We start from the raw sequence: 13,592 nt of genomic DNA on the forward strand, positions 1-13,592 counted from the left end.
CCTGATGGAGTTGGGGCAATTTCAAAACAACTAACTTATTTTCTTTTTAGAAGAAGAAGCTTTTGCTCTTGGGTCCGATGATGTTTTTGTCTGTTGCAAGTTTGCAAAACTGCAATAGAAACACTTTTTTGGCATCACACCAGTGTTCAAGTGCCACTAATTGTGGTTTTCGGTGTACAAACTACTCTGAGGGTCAGATGGGAGGAGCCTAAATCTCATACAGTTGAAGCCAGATGTTTACACACACAGAATAAAAAGACACACACTCATATTTTTTTCTCTTACTGTTTGCAGTTAAATCAGACCAAACTTGTCCAGTTTTAGGTCAGGTAAAATGACCAAAATTTGTTATTTTTGCTAAATGCCAGAAAATTTTGAAAGAATATATCTGAAACATATTTTTGTAACTTTTTTTTTAATAGCTGCAGAGATAATTACCTTTTGAACTGTTGCCTGTTTGGGTCAAACCTTTTAGATTTCCTTCCTTCAACTGTAATTGGCTGACATTTATCCTCAGTCACAATTCTGAATCCACCAACTTTTGAACATCTGCTTGACAATCAATTCAATAATTGACAAAAACATAAAATGCCTGAACAAGACAAACAGATCCGTTTCTCTGTCGACCTCTTCAGGACGTCAGTAAGCGGATGTCTCTGCCCATGGACATCCGCCTGCCGCCAGAGTTTCTCAAAAAACTGCAGCAGGAAAGTGAAAACTCCCCCCTGTGCAGACCGATCAGCCGCATGTCCAGACGCGCCTCACTGGTCAGTAACCATCGGTTTATTTTACACACCGTGTTGTATTTTCTCGTCCTGTGTGTCGCTCCACCTGCATGACAGGTAGAGACTCAGACTGAAGGAATCATTGTTATTTTGTTCTCAACCATGTTGACAATTAAGTTAGTTTGTTTTTTTTGGACAGAGTAAACTAGTCATTTGTGGAATGTAAGATTAGTAAAAACCTTTATTTTCTGATCCAGAGGACAGAGTCAAGTGTTGTGAAAATAATCTGTCTAATGGTTTTCTCTGCCTTTAGTCTGATATAGGATTTGGGAAACTGGAAACGTATGTGAAGCTTGGCAAACTAGGTGAGGTACGTCGCAGCTGGTTACCCATACGACTCACAGGTTCTGTTGAGTTCAGTGCAACATTTACGGTTTTGTTTGTGAGCAACTAATAATTAACTCCCTGTTACAACGGCGGATCGCTGTGATAAAATCATTTGAAATTGTTTTTCACATTTAATGTGATATTTATCCTGTACTATTCAACTAAAAACAAATCTGTTTTAAAGAAGTGACATTTATTTGATGAGTCTGCTCCAGTACAGCAGACTTAAACACACCAACAGCTTCACAAACTGGGTCAAACACGTAAAAACAACGTTACTGTGTCAGTAGTTTAGCAGCCAATGGAAAATAAATAATAAAGAAACTGCCACTCACTAAAACAATAGGTTGTCTACCTTGGTTGAACATGTAAAAATAAACTGCAGCAAAACTTTCTTTTAAATGGTTCAAAACATAGAATTAAACTGAATAGATCTGGAACATTGTTGAAAAAAAACTGTAGATCTCACATGAGGCAAATGGACCCATATCTGATGTTTTTATGGTAGTCTGACCTTTTCTCAGATCTATATGTGACTTCCATATGTGGAACTGATTCAGATACACAAAATGCAATAGTTTTATTTTTTATGAACAGTAGAAACGTTCTCACTCAAACTCAACTTTGAACACTTTGACGACACGGTTGCTGTCATTCTAAGTCAGGGGTCACCAAACTCGGTCCTGGAGGGCCGATTGCATCCAGCACGTTTTATTCTCTCCCTGGTGGCACCAACAACCTTTTCAGCATGTCAATGTTCTTCTGAGGCCTTCTAACGAACCATCATCTGATTCAAGTGCGTTAAACCAAGGAGAGAACTAAAACATGCAGGAGGCCGGCCCTCCAGGACCGAGTTTGGGGACCCCTGTTCTAAGGTGTTCTCATTCAGTCAGAAATAGTCGTCACTATTTCCCTTAAAAAAAACAAAAGGTGATTCTGAGCGAAACAGAACTACAAAGACTCATGTTTCTACAGCGGCTCTTTTTCTTTTACATGGTATCGCCTGACATGCCTTCCTGTGCTTCTGTTCCCAGGGGACATACGCTACAGTTTTTAAAGGAAGGAGCAAACTAACGGAGAACCTGGTGGCCCTGAAGGAGATCCGTCTGGAGCACGACGAGGGAGCTCCCTGCACCGCTATCAGAGAAGGTACAGGGATCATTAACCCAGAGAAAAATGTCCCTGGTGAGGAGGAGCCCTTTATTGATAAACCTGAATTTTAGGATGGGGCTTTGTGGACGGGGGGGGAGGGGGGCCTCCACAAATCTTATTTTGTTTCAATTCTCAGCAAAATGAGGTTAAAATCTTTTGTCAAAATACTTTGGGTTTCAATCCTTTCTGTTCACAGACAAATAAAAAACTAACCACATGGATCATAAGAAGGCACTGTAGAGATCAGGCTCTGCTGCAGGAGTGCAGCTTATATTTTTGGATAGTTTAGTTCCTCTATTATAAAGTTATTCTGACTTTGAACACATTGCCTTACGCTGGTAGTGTCAACATTGTTGAATGATCACAGCTTTATTGCAAGAACACGATTTTGTCTCCTCACTCCTCTTCTTCCCTGCAAATGTTGGAGAACACACATCAGTGTCGGTGAAGTCTCTCAAACAATTGTTACAAGTTTTCCTGGTTTGACTGATTCACCTCTGAGTGAATCTATATGAATTATAAAGTGGAACTATTTTGACCGAATCCTCAGTTTCACTCCTAAAATTAGCACAGGTAACATAAGTTCTGGGTCTCACAGTTGGTGTAATAAAATCACTCCAAAGAGAAAAATGTTGAACACTGTATGCAGTGTGGTCTGATATTAAAGAACTGATTATGTAGAAACTCGGTTTGTGCTAAGAGGCATAGAAACAACAACACTGGAGTCATTTTTTGAGGATTTTCCACATTTATCTTCATTTGTCTTTGTTTTATGAAGCTTAAGTTATTTTGGTAGAATATTTAGAATATTTAATGCGGAGCTGCTTGAGCCACACTGGATCTTCTTCTTATGAATTTCGATGGCTTTATGGTTATCATTATCGCCACCTGGTGGTGCAGCATACGCAATAAATTGTTTTTTATGGAAATCTAAACGTTGTCACCTTCCTAAACTAATAACCAAAATTATTTTAGCATTACAAACAAACTCGTTTATGCCAAAATCATTGGCATAAATAATTTTGGGCAAAATAAATAAATAAATAGAAATTTTGTTAAAAAATAACTTGGGCTATTATTTTAGGAATGTACAATATAAAAGTACAGTGAGTGACTGTATTTTTTTCAGTTTTTTAACTTTTAGTTCAAAGAAATGTTAATGTCAGACAAAAATAACCCAAGAGAACATGTAAATCTATTTCTAAATAATTTTATTTACTTTTGGGGAAACTGTCCAATCCAACCTGACTATATGAAATGTTTTCCCCCATCTATTTCACATTATGAAATGACTATATTTGTGGTTTAGTTTCACCACCCACACCAATAGGAGTATTAGTTCTATACCGCAACAAAATGAAATGATCTCAATAAAACCTGACAGCCAACATAAAGTGGAGTGTATGATTTCAGGAGGCACAACATCATGTCTTGATCTAAAGAAATTTAAAAAATAGAAGGGAAATAAAGTCTGACATCTATGATTGGGACTCCAGTGAACTGCTGTTAGAGTCCTTATCCACAAATGAAGAAACATTGAACAGGGGTGGACCTTTAAAAGGACTGGTCAGTCTACTAAAATTACTCCAAGACAGTAACAACAACTCATCCAGGAGGTTGCAAAAAAATAGTCTGGTAAAAATCACGCTTTGCTTTGTTCAGAGTGTCTGGATCCTCAGCTATTGAGAAACTATTGCTTCCTGGAGGCGTGGCCTGTGGTGAAGTTTAAAATGATTGGATATGACTGTACCCAATCGGTGACGTTTATAATGCATTGGCCTGCAGCATGAAACAAAAATGGATGTCATCGTCAAGTCCTCCTCTTGTTCGCTGATCGTCAGACCAACACAGCATTTGAAACAAAACATCACATCGACAGTTTCTTCAGGATTGGGTAATTTCCTCTGGTTGATGAATGAATGAATGAATGAATTCTCCTTTCTAGCATAAAGCCCAGAAGGAGGAAGTCCAGTTGTCAGTTTGTGACCTTAAGCACAAGCCCACTGGGGTAATGCAGCATCAAAATGATCCAATGCAGAAAACAGAAGCTTTCCAGTGATTTAATTAAGTCTGGAATTGGATGGGTGGCCTGACCTTAAACGGGCAATTTATACTCAGAAACCTCCTAATGTGGATGGATTAGAACAATACGGCCCAGAAGCCTGGACCAAAGAGACAGAATTCCTACAGGGATGAAAAAACCCAAAACCCTCTCTTACAGTTCTCACAACGCTTGAGATGGGAGTTACAACCGATCACTTTTCAGATGGAGTCAGGTTGTCTTTCTCTCAGTAAGTGGAAATCATCACCTAAAGCTTTTGGAAATAAAAATAAATGGGATCATTTGAATATGTCAGTATGACAAACTCACCCCCCACCCCCCCAAAAAAAAAACATCTTCTCTGGGGAAAATGCTCCTTCATGGTTCTGTAGACACAAATTATTTTCGAAAGCAAAAGAGAAAATGATCTGTTTAAAATATGTGTGGGATTTTAGTAGAGAAAAGGCTCAAAACAACTATTTTTTTTCTGACTCAGTTAAATCCTACAACAGAGTATTAGGGCCACACTAATAAAAGAAAAATAAAAGAATAAAGTAATTTTATAAAAATAGTCGAAATAATGTGAAAATAAAGTCATAATATAAAAATAAAGTTGACTTTATTCTCATTTTTTTTCACTTTGTTTCTCAATATTTCAACTTTATTCTCAATATATGGTGACTTTATTCTCTGAATTTAATATTTTTTATTCTTTTAGCATGGACCTACTATTCCATCATAAAATACACATACGTTTTTCTATGTTCACATATGTAATCTTTTTATTTTTGCCCATTAAAAAGTGTGGAAACATCCACAGTGATCTGCTGTACAGCACAGATTCATTTTGCTGTATAGGTCAAATTTATCTTAACCCCTGATTGAGAATTATTTTATGATGTAATAATTCACAATGAGCTTTCTGTTGTCCTCATGTGCACCTGTTTTTGTTTTTCTTTCAGTGTCTCTGCTGAAGAACCTCAAACACGCCAACATCGTCACGCTGCATGACATCATCCACACAGACCGCTGCCTCACCCTGGTGTTCGAGTATCTGGTGAGTAGCACAGTTCATGGTTCCTAAAGGTCACTCAGCCCAAAGGAAGATCAATGCAACAGCAAGTTCTTCTGTGTTGCAGGACAGTGACCTTAAACATTACTTGGACAACTGTGGAAATCTCATGAGCATGCACAACGTCAAGGTGAGAGCCAGCTGGACATTAGTGGTAGGAGGATTTAAGAAGCTAAATGAATGTCCTGAATCTATTTTTAAAAAAAGATAAACTTTTTTTGTTGTTGTTGTTGCAAACTCCCATTCAGGAATTAATTTGTGCTTATATTGGTGAGCTTGTATTGTCGTTGAACGTCACAATTGGAGTTGTCTTTACTTGTTAAGATTTTGTGTTACTGTAGTGCAAAGTGACAGGCAGCCAGATTCACACCCAGGAAAACATCAAGTAAGAAAACAGCAAGCAGCAAGTTTACAGCGAAGAAAAAAGAAATGTACAGCGCAATTATTGGAATTAGAATAATTGGAAAGAAACGTGCAATTGAGTAAAGTCATTCAAAAACCAAAAAAATCTGCATAAAAATACAACAAGAAACAAATTAGCGAATATCAGCAGGATGTAAACTTTTACTGAGTTTGTCGGGAACAGTGCCGATTCTAGCCCACCAGCTGCTGGGGGAAGGATCTGAGCTAACACTACTTTATGCACCCAGGATGGTGACCACAACAAACTGTGTTCCTGTTCTTTCCCCCTTTAATAAACAAAGTAATTTCTTAGATTTGAATTGAGGATGTGTATCCTTTTATGTGTTGTACTTAAAGTCAGTTTTCAGGCTGCGTTTATACAATATGCTGCCTGACTGTCTGACTTTTATTCATTTGTTGCCTCTTGAATCATCATGTCTTTGTTTGGTCATTAAGCCCTGATGGATCCTAAACTTGTCTCCATTCTTTTGAAATCCTGATGCTAATTATGAAAAATAAAGTCAAAATTCCTTCAGGCTTGTATATATTTACTTTTTCTGTTGGATTTTTAGACTGATTTACATATTGCATAGTAGACGGATTTCCTGAAGACACAGTTTCACTGACAAAACAAACAAAGATAAAGATTTGCTTTGAGAGATAATCTATTTTAGTAACTCAGTGTACAAACTGAAACATAATGTATTGATTAATTGCACACAGACTGATGTTTTTAAGCCTTTTGTTTTTATTAATAATGATGCTTTTCTACTTACAGCTAATAAAAACACAACATTTGAGTTTAGAATATCACATCATATCAATAAGAACAAAAAAAGTAGAATATTGAAATGTGGGCTTATTAAAAAAGCTCAATACCTGTTTAAAGATTCCTATTTTAATTGGACAGAACACATTCATCATTCATCTTCTATTTTATTGACTGTGACTGGTCACTTTTCCCTCCACTTAATAGTTATGCACTGCTGTGTTTTGCTTTATTACATACAATAAATTACATTATAACATATTGTTGTAAAGTTATGTTGAATATGTGAGGCAGGTCAGTAAATACGGCCACTGTGTTGGAACGGCTGCATTTCCTTTTGAACCTGTGCAGCGTCTTTTCTTCACGCCTCCCTCCTGCAGATCTTCATGTTCCAGCTGCTGCGCGGTCTCTCCTACTGCCACAAGAGAAAAATCCTCCACAGAGACCTGAAGCCTCAGAACCTTCTCATCAACGACAAGGGCGAGCTGAAGCTGGCCGATTTTGGTAGGAAGCACGCCGACGTTCAACAGACCGATCAGGTCGCTTTCTGCAGTGACAGAGCAGTCTTACTTTGAGTTGTATTCTGTTTTACCGCCACGCGAGGTCTTGATAGCTGATTATTCTCGGCCTGTCTTCATGTTTCCTAGCAACCATAACCCCTCTCTCTTGATTTTCTCAGTTTTGTTTTTGGAAGTGGGTCGATAAGCCCACCAGTGTCCCTGACTATTTTTAATAGATTCAGCTAAGCACGCAGCCAATGACATGACATGTTGGACTGCCTGCGGCTCTTTCATTGGCTAAAAAAGTTGATGGGAAGCCGAGCGAAGCCACCTGTCCTGCTGAAGGTGTAGCTAAAATGGCGTCCTGTGCTGTCCAGGTCTGGCTCGGGCCAAATCCGTCCCCACAAAGACCTACTCCAACGAAGTGGTGACTCTTTGGTATCGGCCCCCCGATGTGCTCCTGGGCTCTACAGAATACTCCATGCACATCGACATGTGGTGAGAAACTGTCGCTCACCTTTCAGTGCACCCACCCACATCCCACAAGGATGGGAGTTCTAACGGATTCTTTTATTTACGGGTGTGAAGAATTTTATAAATTGATGAACAATTCTGTACATTTTGTTCCATGACATTAATCAAATATCAAAACATATCAAATGTCTGATTTGCTCTTAGTTACACATCTTGATCAAAACCGTCATAAAGGGACAGCATCATGTAAAATTGACCTTTTTTAGCTTCACATCATTTAATCATATTTTTCCTTTATCAAAATTATACCTAGAGTTTTGCCTTGATTCTTTCATGAATGTTTGAGAAATCCTTTAATCTCCATGGCAACCATTCAGCTATAGAAAACACAGCGGTTTTCAACAGCTCCTAGCACCACCTTCAAGACAAAGCTCCTCCTCTGAGCTTCAGTTTCCAATCTTCTGAACTTCCACCTCACAGATCAGCGCTCCTCCACTCAGCTCCTTCAGACTAGCCGGCAGCAATTAGCAAACACCTAATTGCTGTAACACACTCAGTAGTTCCTCAGTAGATGAGGAGCTACTCATCTGCTGATCTCAACACTGCTCTAACAAACCTTGGAAATGCTCACAACACGGCTGCATTCATGGTGAGATGAAGTCACGTGTTGGTAGAGGCCATTGTCTTCACTGGGTTATCAGAGGAAAGAAGGTGCACAACACGACAAACATTTCAGATTCTTGAAGGCCATATGAATTTTTTCTTCTTCTTTACAATTATGTGTGTTTTTGTGTTGTTCTATTGAGCAAAGTGTCAGAAAAATGTGTCAAAGTTTGTCGATGTAAAGTGAAAACGTTGGGAGAATGAATCGTTTTGTAAAACATTGTATGTCATCTTTGGTCAAGATTGGCTGATGGACCAATTCCATTGGTCGGCTAATTCTCAGTTTATTTCCTCATACTGAACAGTTGTCATTTAAACTGATTGGACAGATAAAGTGTGCCTGGATCCACGCAGCACTTTAAGTTTTTAATGCTACATGAATACACGCCCTCCCCCATCACCACTGAGCTTTTTTAATCAACGTCAGGATCTTCCAAGATCTGTGAATCATTCCTCTCTTTTTAAATATCACAGGTTGCTGTAGACACATGACTCACAATCTAATATGAAGATGCATAATTCATGGGCAATCACTTTCCCTATATACTTTTTGCACAATAACTGTTTGCTTAAAACACCCCCACAGCTTTGTGAAATGACAGATTATGAAAAACGGAGCTCCAGCAATGCAACAGTCTTTTATGGGCTTACATATCCTGCCACAGATCCACAGGGGGTCTCACCACGCCACCCACAGTACCCACTCACTCATTCAAAGTCTTGAATTCACATCAAGACCTAATATAGTGGGATTGCTTTTTTTCCTTTCTGTCCAACTTGTATTTTCATCCTCTTCCTCCTCCTCCACTTCTCCGTAGGGGTGTGGGTTGTATACTGTATGAGATGGCGACGGGTCGCCCGATGTTTCCTGGTGCCACGGTGAAGGAGGAGCTACACTTGATTTTTAGACTCATAGGTAAGATGACTAGAAATGACAGTACAGTAAAAACCTGAATGAAATGTGCAGATGAAGAGAGCTTATCCTTAATAATACAGAAAGTATTTGCTCAGCCCTGTACCAACCTCTTCATTGGCCACAGAACTATCAAATCCAGCACCTACGCATGCAGCCTTCTTTTATGAACGTAAATGAAAAGGTGGGCTGCTCTCAGCAATCTAATGAATTCTGGAAACCTACAATGAAAGGATATCACCAGTGGTGTGCCACTTCTGCCACTTCTGCTAACCGTACAGGAGCTAATTTTTCATTTAGCACTTTAGCCGTTTTGCAAACTTTGAAAACAATTAGCGCTCTTAGCTTCCTCTGAATTTATTTTTTGTTATGTATTCTAATGGTGCGTTCACACCACAAGCGTTATGTGCGTCAAAAACTTCTGCGTCCAGTGCTTCATGTTGGATGTGTGTTCACGTTGAATGCAGACTCTTGACATTTTGCTCCACACCTAGCGTTATGCACGTCTGGTTTACATTCAAAGTCTATGTGGATGCGCGTTGAGGGCTTGTCAGCTCTAGCCGTTGTTTTCCGTTGAACGCTCTTGATGCTTCAAACGCTCAAAACTCTCCAAATGGTTCAAATCTCGCCGCACTAGATGCTCATAAAGTGCCTCAACGACCTGCGATGCGCCTCAACATAAACTGTAAATGTAAATGAGACGACGCGCCTGACGCTCAAAACGCTTTTGGTGTGAACGCACCATAAATCTACTTGATTGTTTTGTCAACTTTGAGTTGAATAAAGTTCAACATCTGCGTCAGAGTTTTGGTTATTGACTGTTGAGAATTCTTTAAGTAGTTAGACGTTTATATTCATGCTCTTATTTTGAAGTGGGTGATGACTACTCATGTAGCAGTTAGTCTGCACCGTTAAGATGGACTCTTCCTCATTTGATTTTCTGGTGATCACATAATGATAAGTAAATGTAATAATAAATGAGAGGATGAATTATTTCTCTGCGATGCAGGTACTCCAACAGAAGAGACCTGGCCTGGTATTAGCAGCAATGAGGAGTTCAGGTCTTACCTCTTTCCTCAGTACAGATCTCAAGCTCTCCTCAACCACGTACCTCGGTAAACCCTCTATGTTAACTAGCTATGATCTCCATGCATGGCCAGACTCTGAGACATTTAAACACATTATTTATGTATTTATGTAATAAGTATAAAAATAGTTTTATATATTATTACATTTATGTAATATATTATGTATTCATTACATAAATAAAATACATTTATTTATGTATTTATTAAAATACATAAATAATAATGTAATTATTGTTACTTTAATAAATACTACATTTATTAATGTAGTATTATGCCAGTTTATCATCCAGTTTATTGTGTTTCAAACTTTGTTGATGTTTCACTTCGAGATGTTTTGGACTCATAATCCTATCAAGCAAAAGATTTCAGGTCATGGAAATTGCCATTTATAATCAAAGGGGCAGTATTATGCAAATTACATCATGTTATAATGTTCTGTCACCAGAATCATCCCTGGAGTGTTGTCTTGATTCTTTCATGCACAGTTGAGAAATCCTTTAATCTCCCATGGCAACCATTCATGAAAAAAATAAAAATAAAAACATTTAAAGGGTTATTAGAGGAGCCATGATGTGATGACTTCCTGAAGACGGAGTTTCAGAAAGAGCAGGAGATTTTAAAGAGACAGAGGCCCAATTTGAAGGCATTAAATATCAAAGTCCAATTTCTTTTAAGTCACATTTGCTATTTAAAGCATTTTTACAACAACTGAAGGTGACATATTTACTTGATTGAGCTATAAAATGGCACTGTGTGCCTGGAAAATACTTTATACTGCCATTTTAAATATAATCTGACATGACTGATTTATACATTTTTGTTTTAGGATGATAGGAAATCCATTGAGAATGAATTTGTTTTAGCTTTTTTATATACTTTGATGTTTAGTTCACCAAAGAGCAATCTACAAGGGAACCAATACTTCTAATGAAATGTTCATGTTTATTGAACAAGTGAAGTTTTAAGCTGTCTAACACTTTGCTTGGTCTCCATCAGGTTGGACATGGAGGGAATTGATCTGCTGTCAGCTTTCCTGCTGGTACGACCCCAAAGCCCATTTATATGAATCCTAATCTTACCTGTTAATTCACTGAGGTTCTAACAAGCTCTTTCTGCCGGCGTGTGACAGTATGACACCAGGACCAGAATCTCGTCTGAGGCGGCTCTACACCACGCCTACTTCCTGAGTCTGGGGGATGCCGTACATCATCTTGCTGACAGTAAGATACGGTTGCTCCATTACAAACACAGTATGATTTTTATTCATGGTATCAATGCAACTAAAAGCTCCACACATACTCCGTTTCCTTTCTTTGCTCCAGCTGCTTCTGTGTTCTCTCTCGGAGAGTTGCAGCTCCAGAAAGATCCAGGCCATCGTAGCTCAGTATTCCAGCCTTTAGGTAAGAAAAGAGCCAGACATTACTTTACCCAAAACCATATTACAGATAAATGAAGGCAATTGTTTTATGCCTATTTTGTGTGTATTTTGGGGTTTTCTGAGGACAGAAACTAATCTGATTTTCACCGGGTTCTAAAATGAGTTGAAACAAACATCAGCAACTCATCGTCATTTAAGAATTTGGCTGGGATTTGAGAAACTGCCAATCGAACTAGTATTTTTTACAGATAAATACTGAGAAATTGCTGACTTGTAACAAACTCCTAATATCTTGCTGAATCTTTGTTAGTAAGTTAGTTTGTCTTATTTCAACTGTACCAAGATATTTGCACTTTAAACTATGTTATAGTGGGTCAAAAGTTCTTCATAGCAAGATATGCAAGACTGATAAAGTCAGACAAAAAAACAAGCTATGCAGTGTTATCATAGGGTGTACTGTTTTTCAAACAACTTTTTTGTCTTCAGTTTATTTTTTTAATTCTCTTTTTCACTTTGGGCTGGACTAATATAGTTTTAGATAAAGATAAACAAAAACATTTCCATTGTGACCTAAATGTAGGTATTTTGAAAAGAGTATCATTATCACCACTGAGCTCTTCTTTGTGTTGGCCTGTGAAGTCACAGGAAAACACTTATTAGCATGAATTTAATACCATGTTTGTAAGTGAAATGTGACACATTTATAACTAAAATGTAAGAAAGGAATCACGTTTCAGTGAACCTACACTGTGAAACATCTGGGGGAAAAGCCATTGAAATGTATTTCTTCTTTATGAACTGTAATGTAATCCTCTTCAGGCCGAGGAAAGAATCGAAGACAAAGCATCTTCTAGGAGACGCAGAAAAGAAGAAGAAGAAGAAGAAGAAAGACATGAATGGAGAAAAGCTGCCTTTCAAATCCAGATCACCAAGGCCAACTAAAGCTTAACACATTGAGCAAGCATCCTCAGCAACCATACACACACACACACCCACACACACACACCCACACACACGCATAGCGTCACAAGGACAGCTTTTTCACTCATTTCCATGGCAGCTGAACTTGAAGGCCCATCCTCTTTCTGAAGATCAAAGTGTTCTGCACTTAAACAGACCTTATTCAATCTCCTTCCAAACACACACACATAAACACAGACACACACACTTGCAGCACATAAATCTTGAACACTTTTGCACTTTTGCAAGAAACACTGCACTTGCTGCACATACCAGAGAGTTGTTTGGTTTCCCCCCTTTGATGCCTCAGACAAAGAAGGGACTAAAGCCTGCTTGTAGTATTTACAAAAAGACTGAAGCATACCAGCAAGTTATGTTCTCTGAGTGAGATCTCCTTAGTGTCAGTCCAGTTTGGTGGCTCCTCCGCCCCTCAGCCTCCCATCCATCCTTTCCTCAACTCATCTTCCACAAGCTCTGCCTCTGCCTTTCTGCCTCCTGTCGGACCGCTGACCCTCTGCTGTCCTCCTAATCTAGCAAAGAAATGTTAGAACATTGTACAACAAATACAGTGCATCATATATTTTGTACAAATACAGAAAAAAATGCTTAACTGCCAATTTATACACATGCTAATGTTACCATGTTAGCATTTTAATACAAAGCAAACAATATGCAAGCTAACGTTTAGCCTGGTTGACACTGATCCCAGAATCAAAAATCTGATCTTTTTCTGGTCTCTGAACGTTACCATGCCTAATAAAGCTGCTAAGGTGTGTGTGTGTGTGTGTGTGTGTGGGTGTGTGTGTGTGTGTGCGGGCGTGTGTTGTTACTGTGTGAAGAGAAGACTCAGAGTTAGCTTTTTCTGCAGCAGCGAGACATTTAAACAGAAATTAGAGCTAGCACAGAACTCTGGGAAGGTACTTAAAACAAAACCAGGTTTTCTGCTGTATGTCGGGAGGAAGATTTCCTCAGCAGATAACAGGAAGGATGAAAGGAGCTATCTGTGTTCTCCTATCTGATGGGGGGGAAAACTGCTTTTCAGGGACGGGTTTATCTCATCTCTGAATG

General features: G+C 38.7%; 1 protein-coding gene across 2 annotated transcripts in view; it reads left to right on the top strand.

Moving 5' to 3' along the window:
* The window catches only part of cdk18 (cyclin dependent kinase 18), a 41,517-nt gene extending 28,218 nt beyond the window's left edge, over positions 1–13,299 (top strand). For both annotated transcript variants that reach the window (XM_044121406.1, XM_044121407.1), the window contains 13 exons: positions 636–767; positions 1,039–1,095; positions 2,147–2,261; positions 5,268–5,362; positions 5,445–5,507; positions 6,929–7,052; positions 7,426–7,546; positions 9,004–9,101; positions 10,108–10,213; positions 11,183–11,225; positions 11,316–11,406; positions 11,509–11,586; positions 12,384–13,299. In XM_044121406.1, coding sequence (XP_043977341.1) covers positions 636–767; positions 1,039–1,095; positions 2,147–2,261; positions 5,268–5,362; positions 5,445–5,507; positions 6,929–7,052; positions 7,426–7,546; positions 9,004–9,101; positions 10,108–10,213; positions 11,183–11,225; positions 11,316–11,406; positions 11,509–11,586; positions 12,384–12,418 — 1,158 coding nt within the window. In that variant the 3' untranslated portion in view covers positions 12,419–13,299. The remainder of the gene's footprint in view (positions 1–635; positions 768–1,038; positions 1,096–2,146; positions 2,262–5,267; positions 5,363–5,444; positions 5,508–6,928; positions 7,053–7,425; positions 7,547–9,003; positions 9,102–10,107; positions 10,214–11,182; positions 11,226–11,315; positions 11,407–11,508; positions 11,587–12,383) is intronic.
* Positions 13,300–13,592: the final 293 nt, after the last annotated feature.

This window comes from Gambusia affinis, linkage group LG07 (genome assembly GCF_019740435.1).
Source record: "Gambusia affinis linkage group LG07, SWU_Gaff_1.0, whole genome shotgun sequence".
Lineage (NCBI taxonomy): Eukaryota > Metazoa > Chordata > Actinopteri > Cyprinodontiformes > Poeciliidae > Gambusia > Gambusia affinis.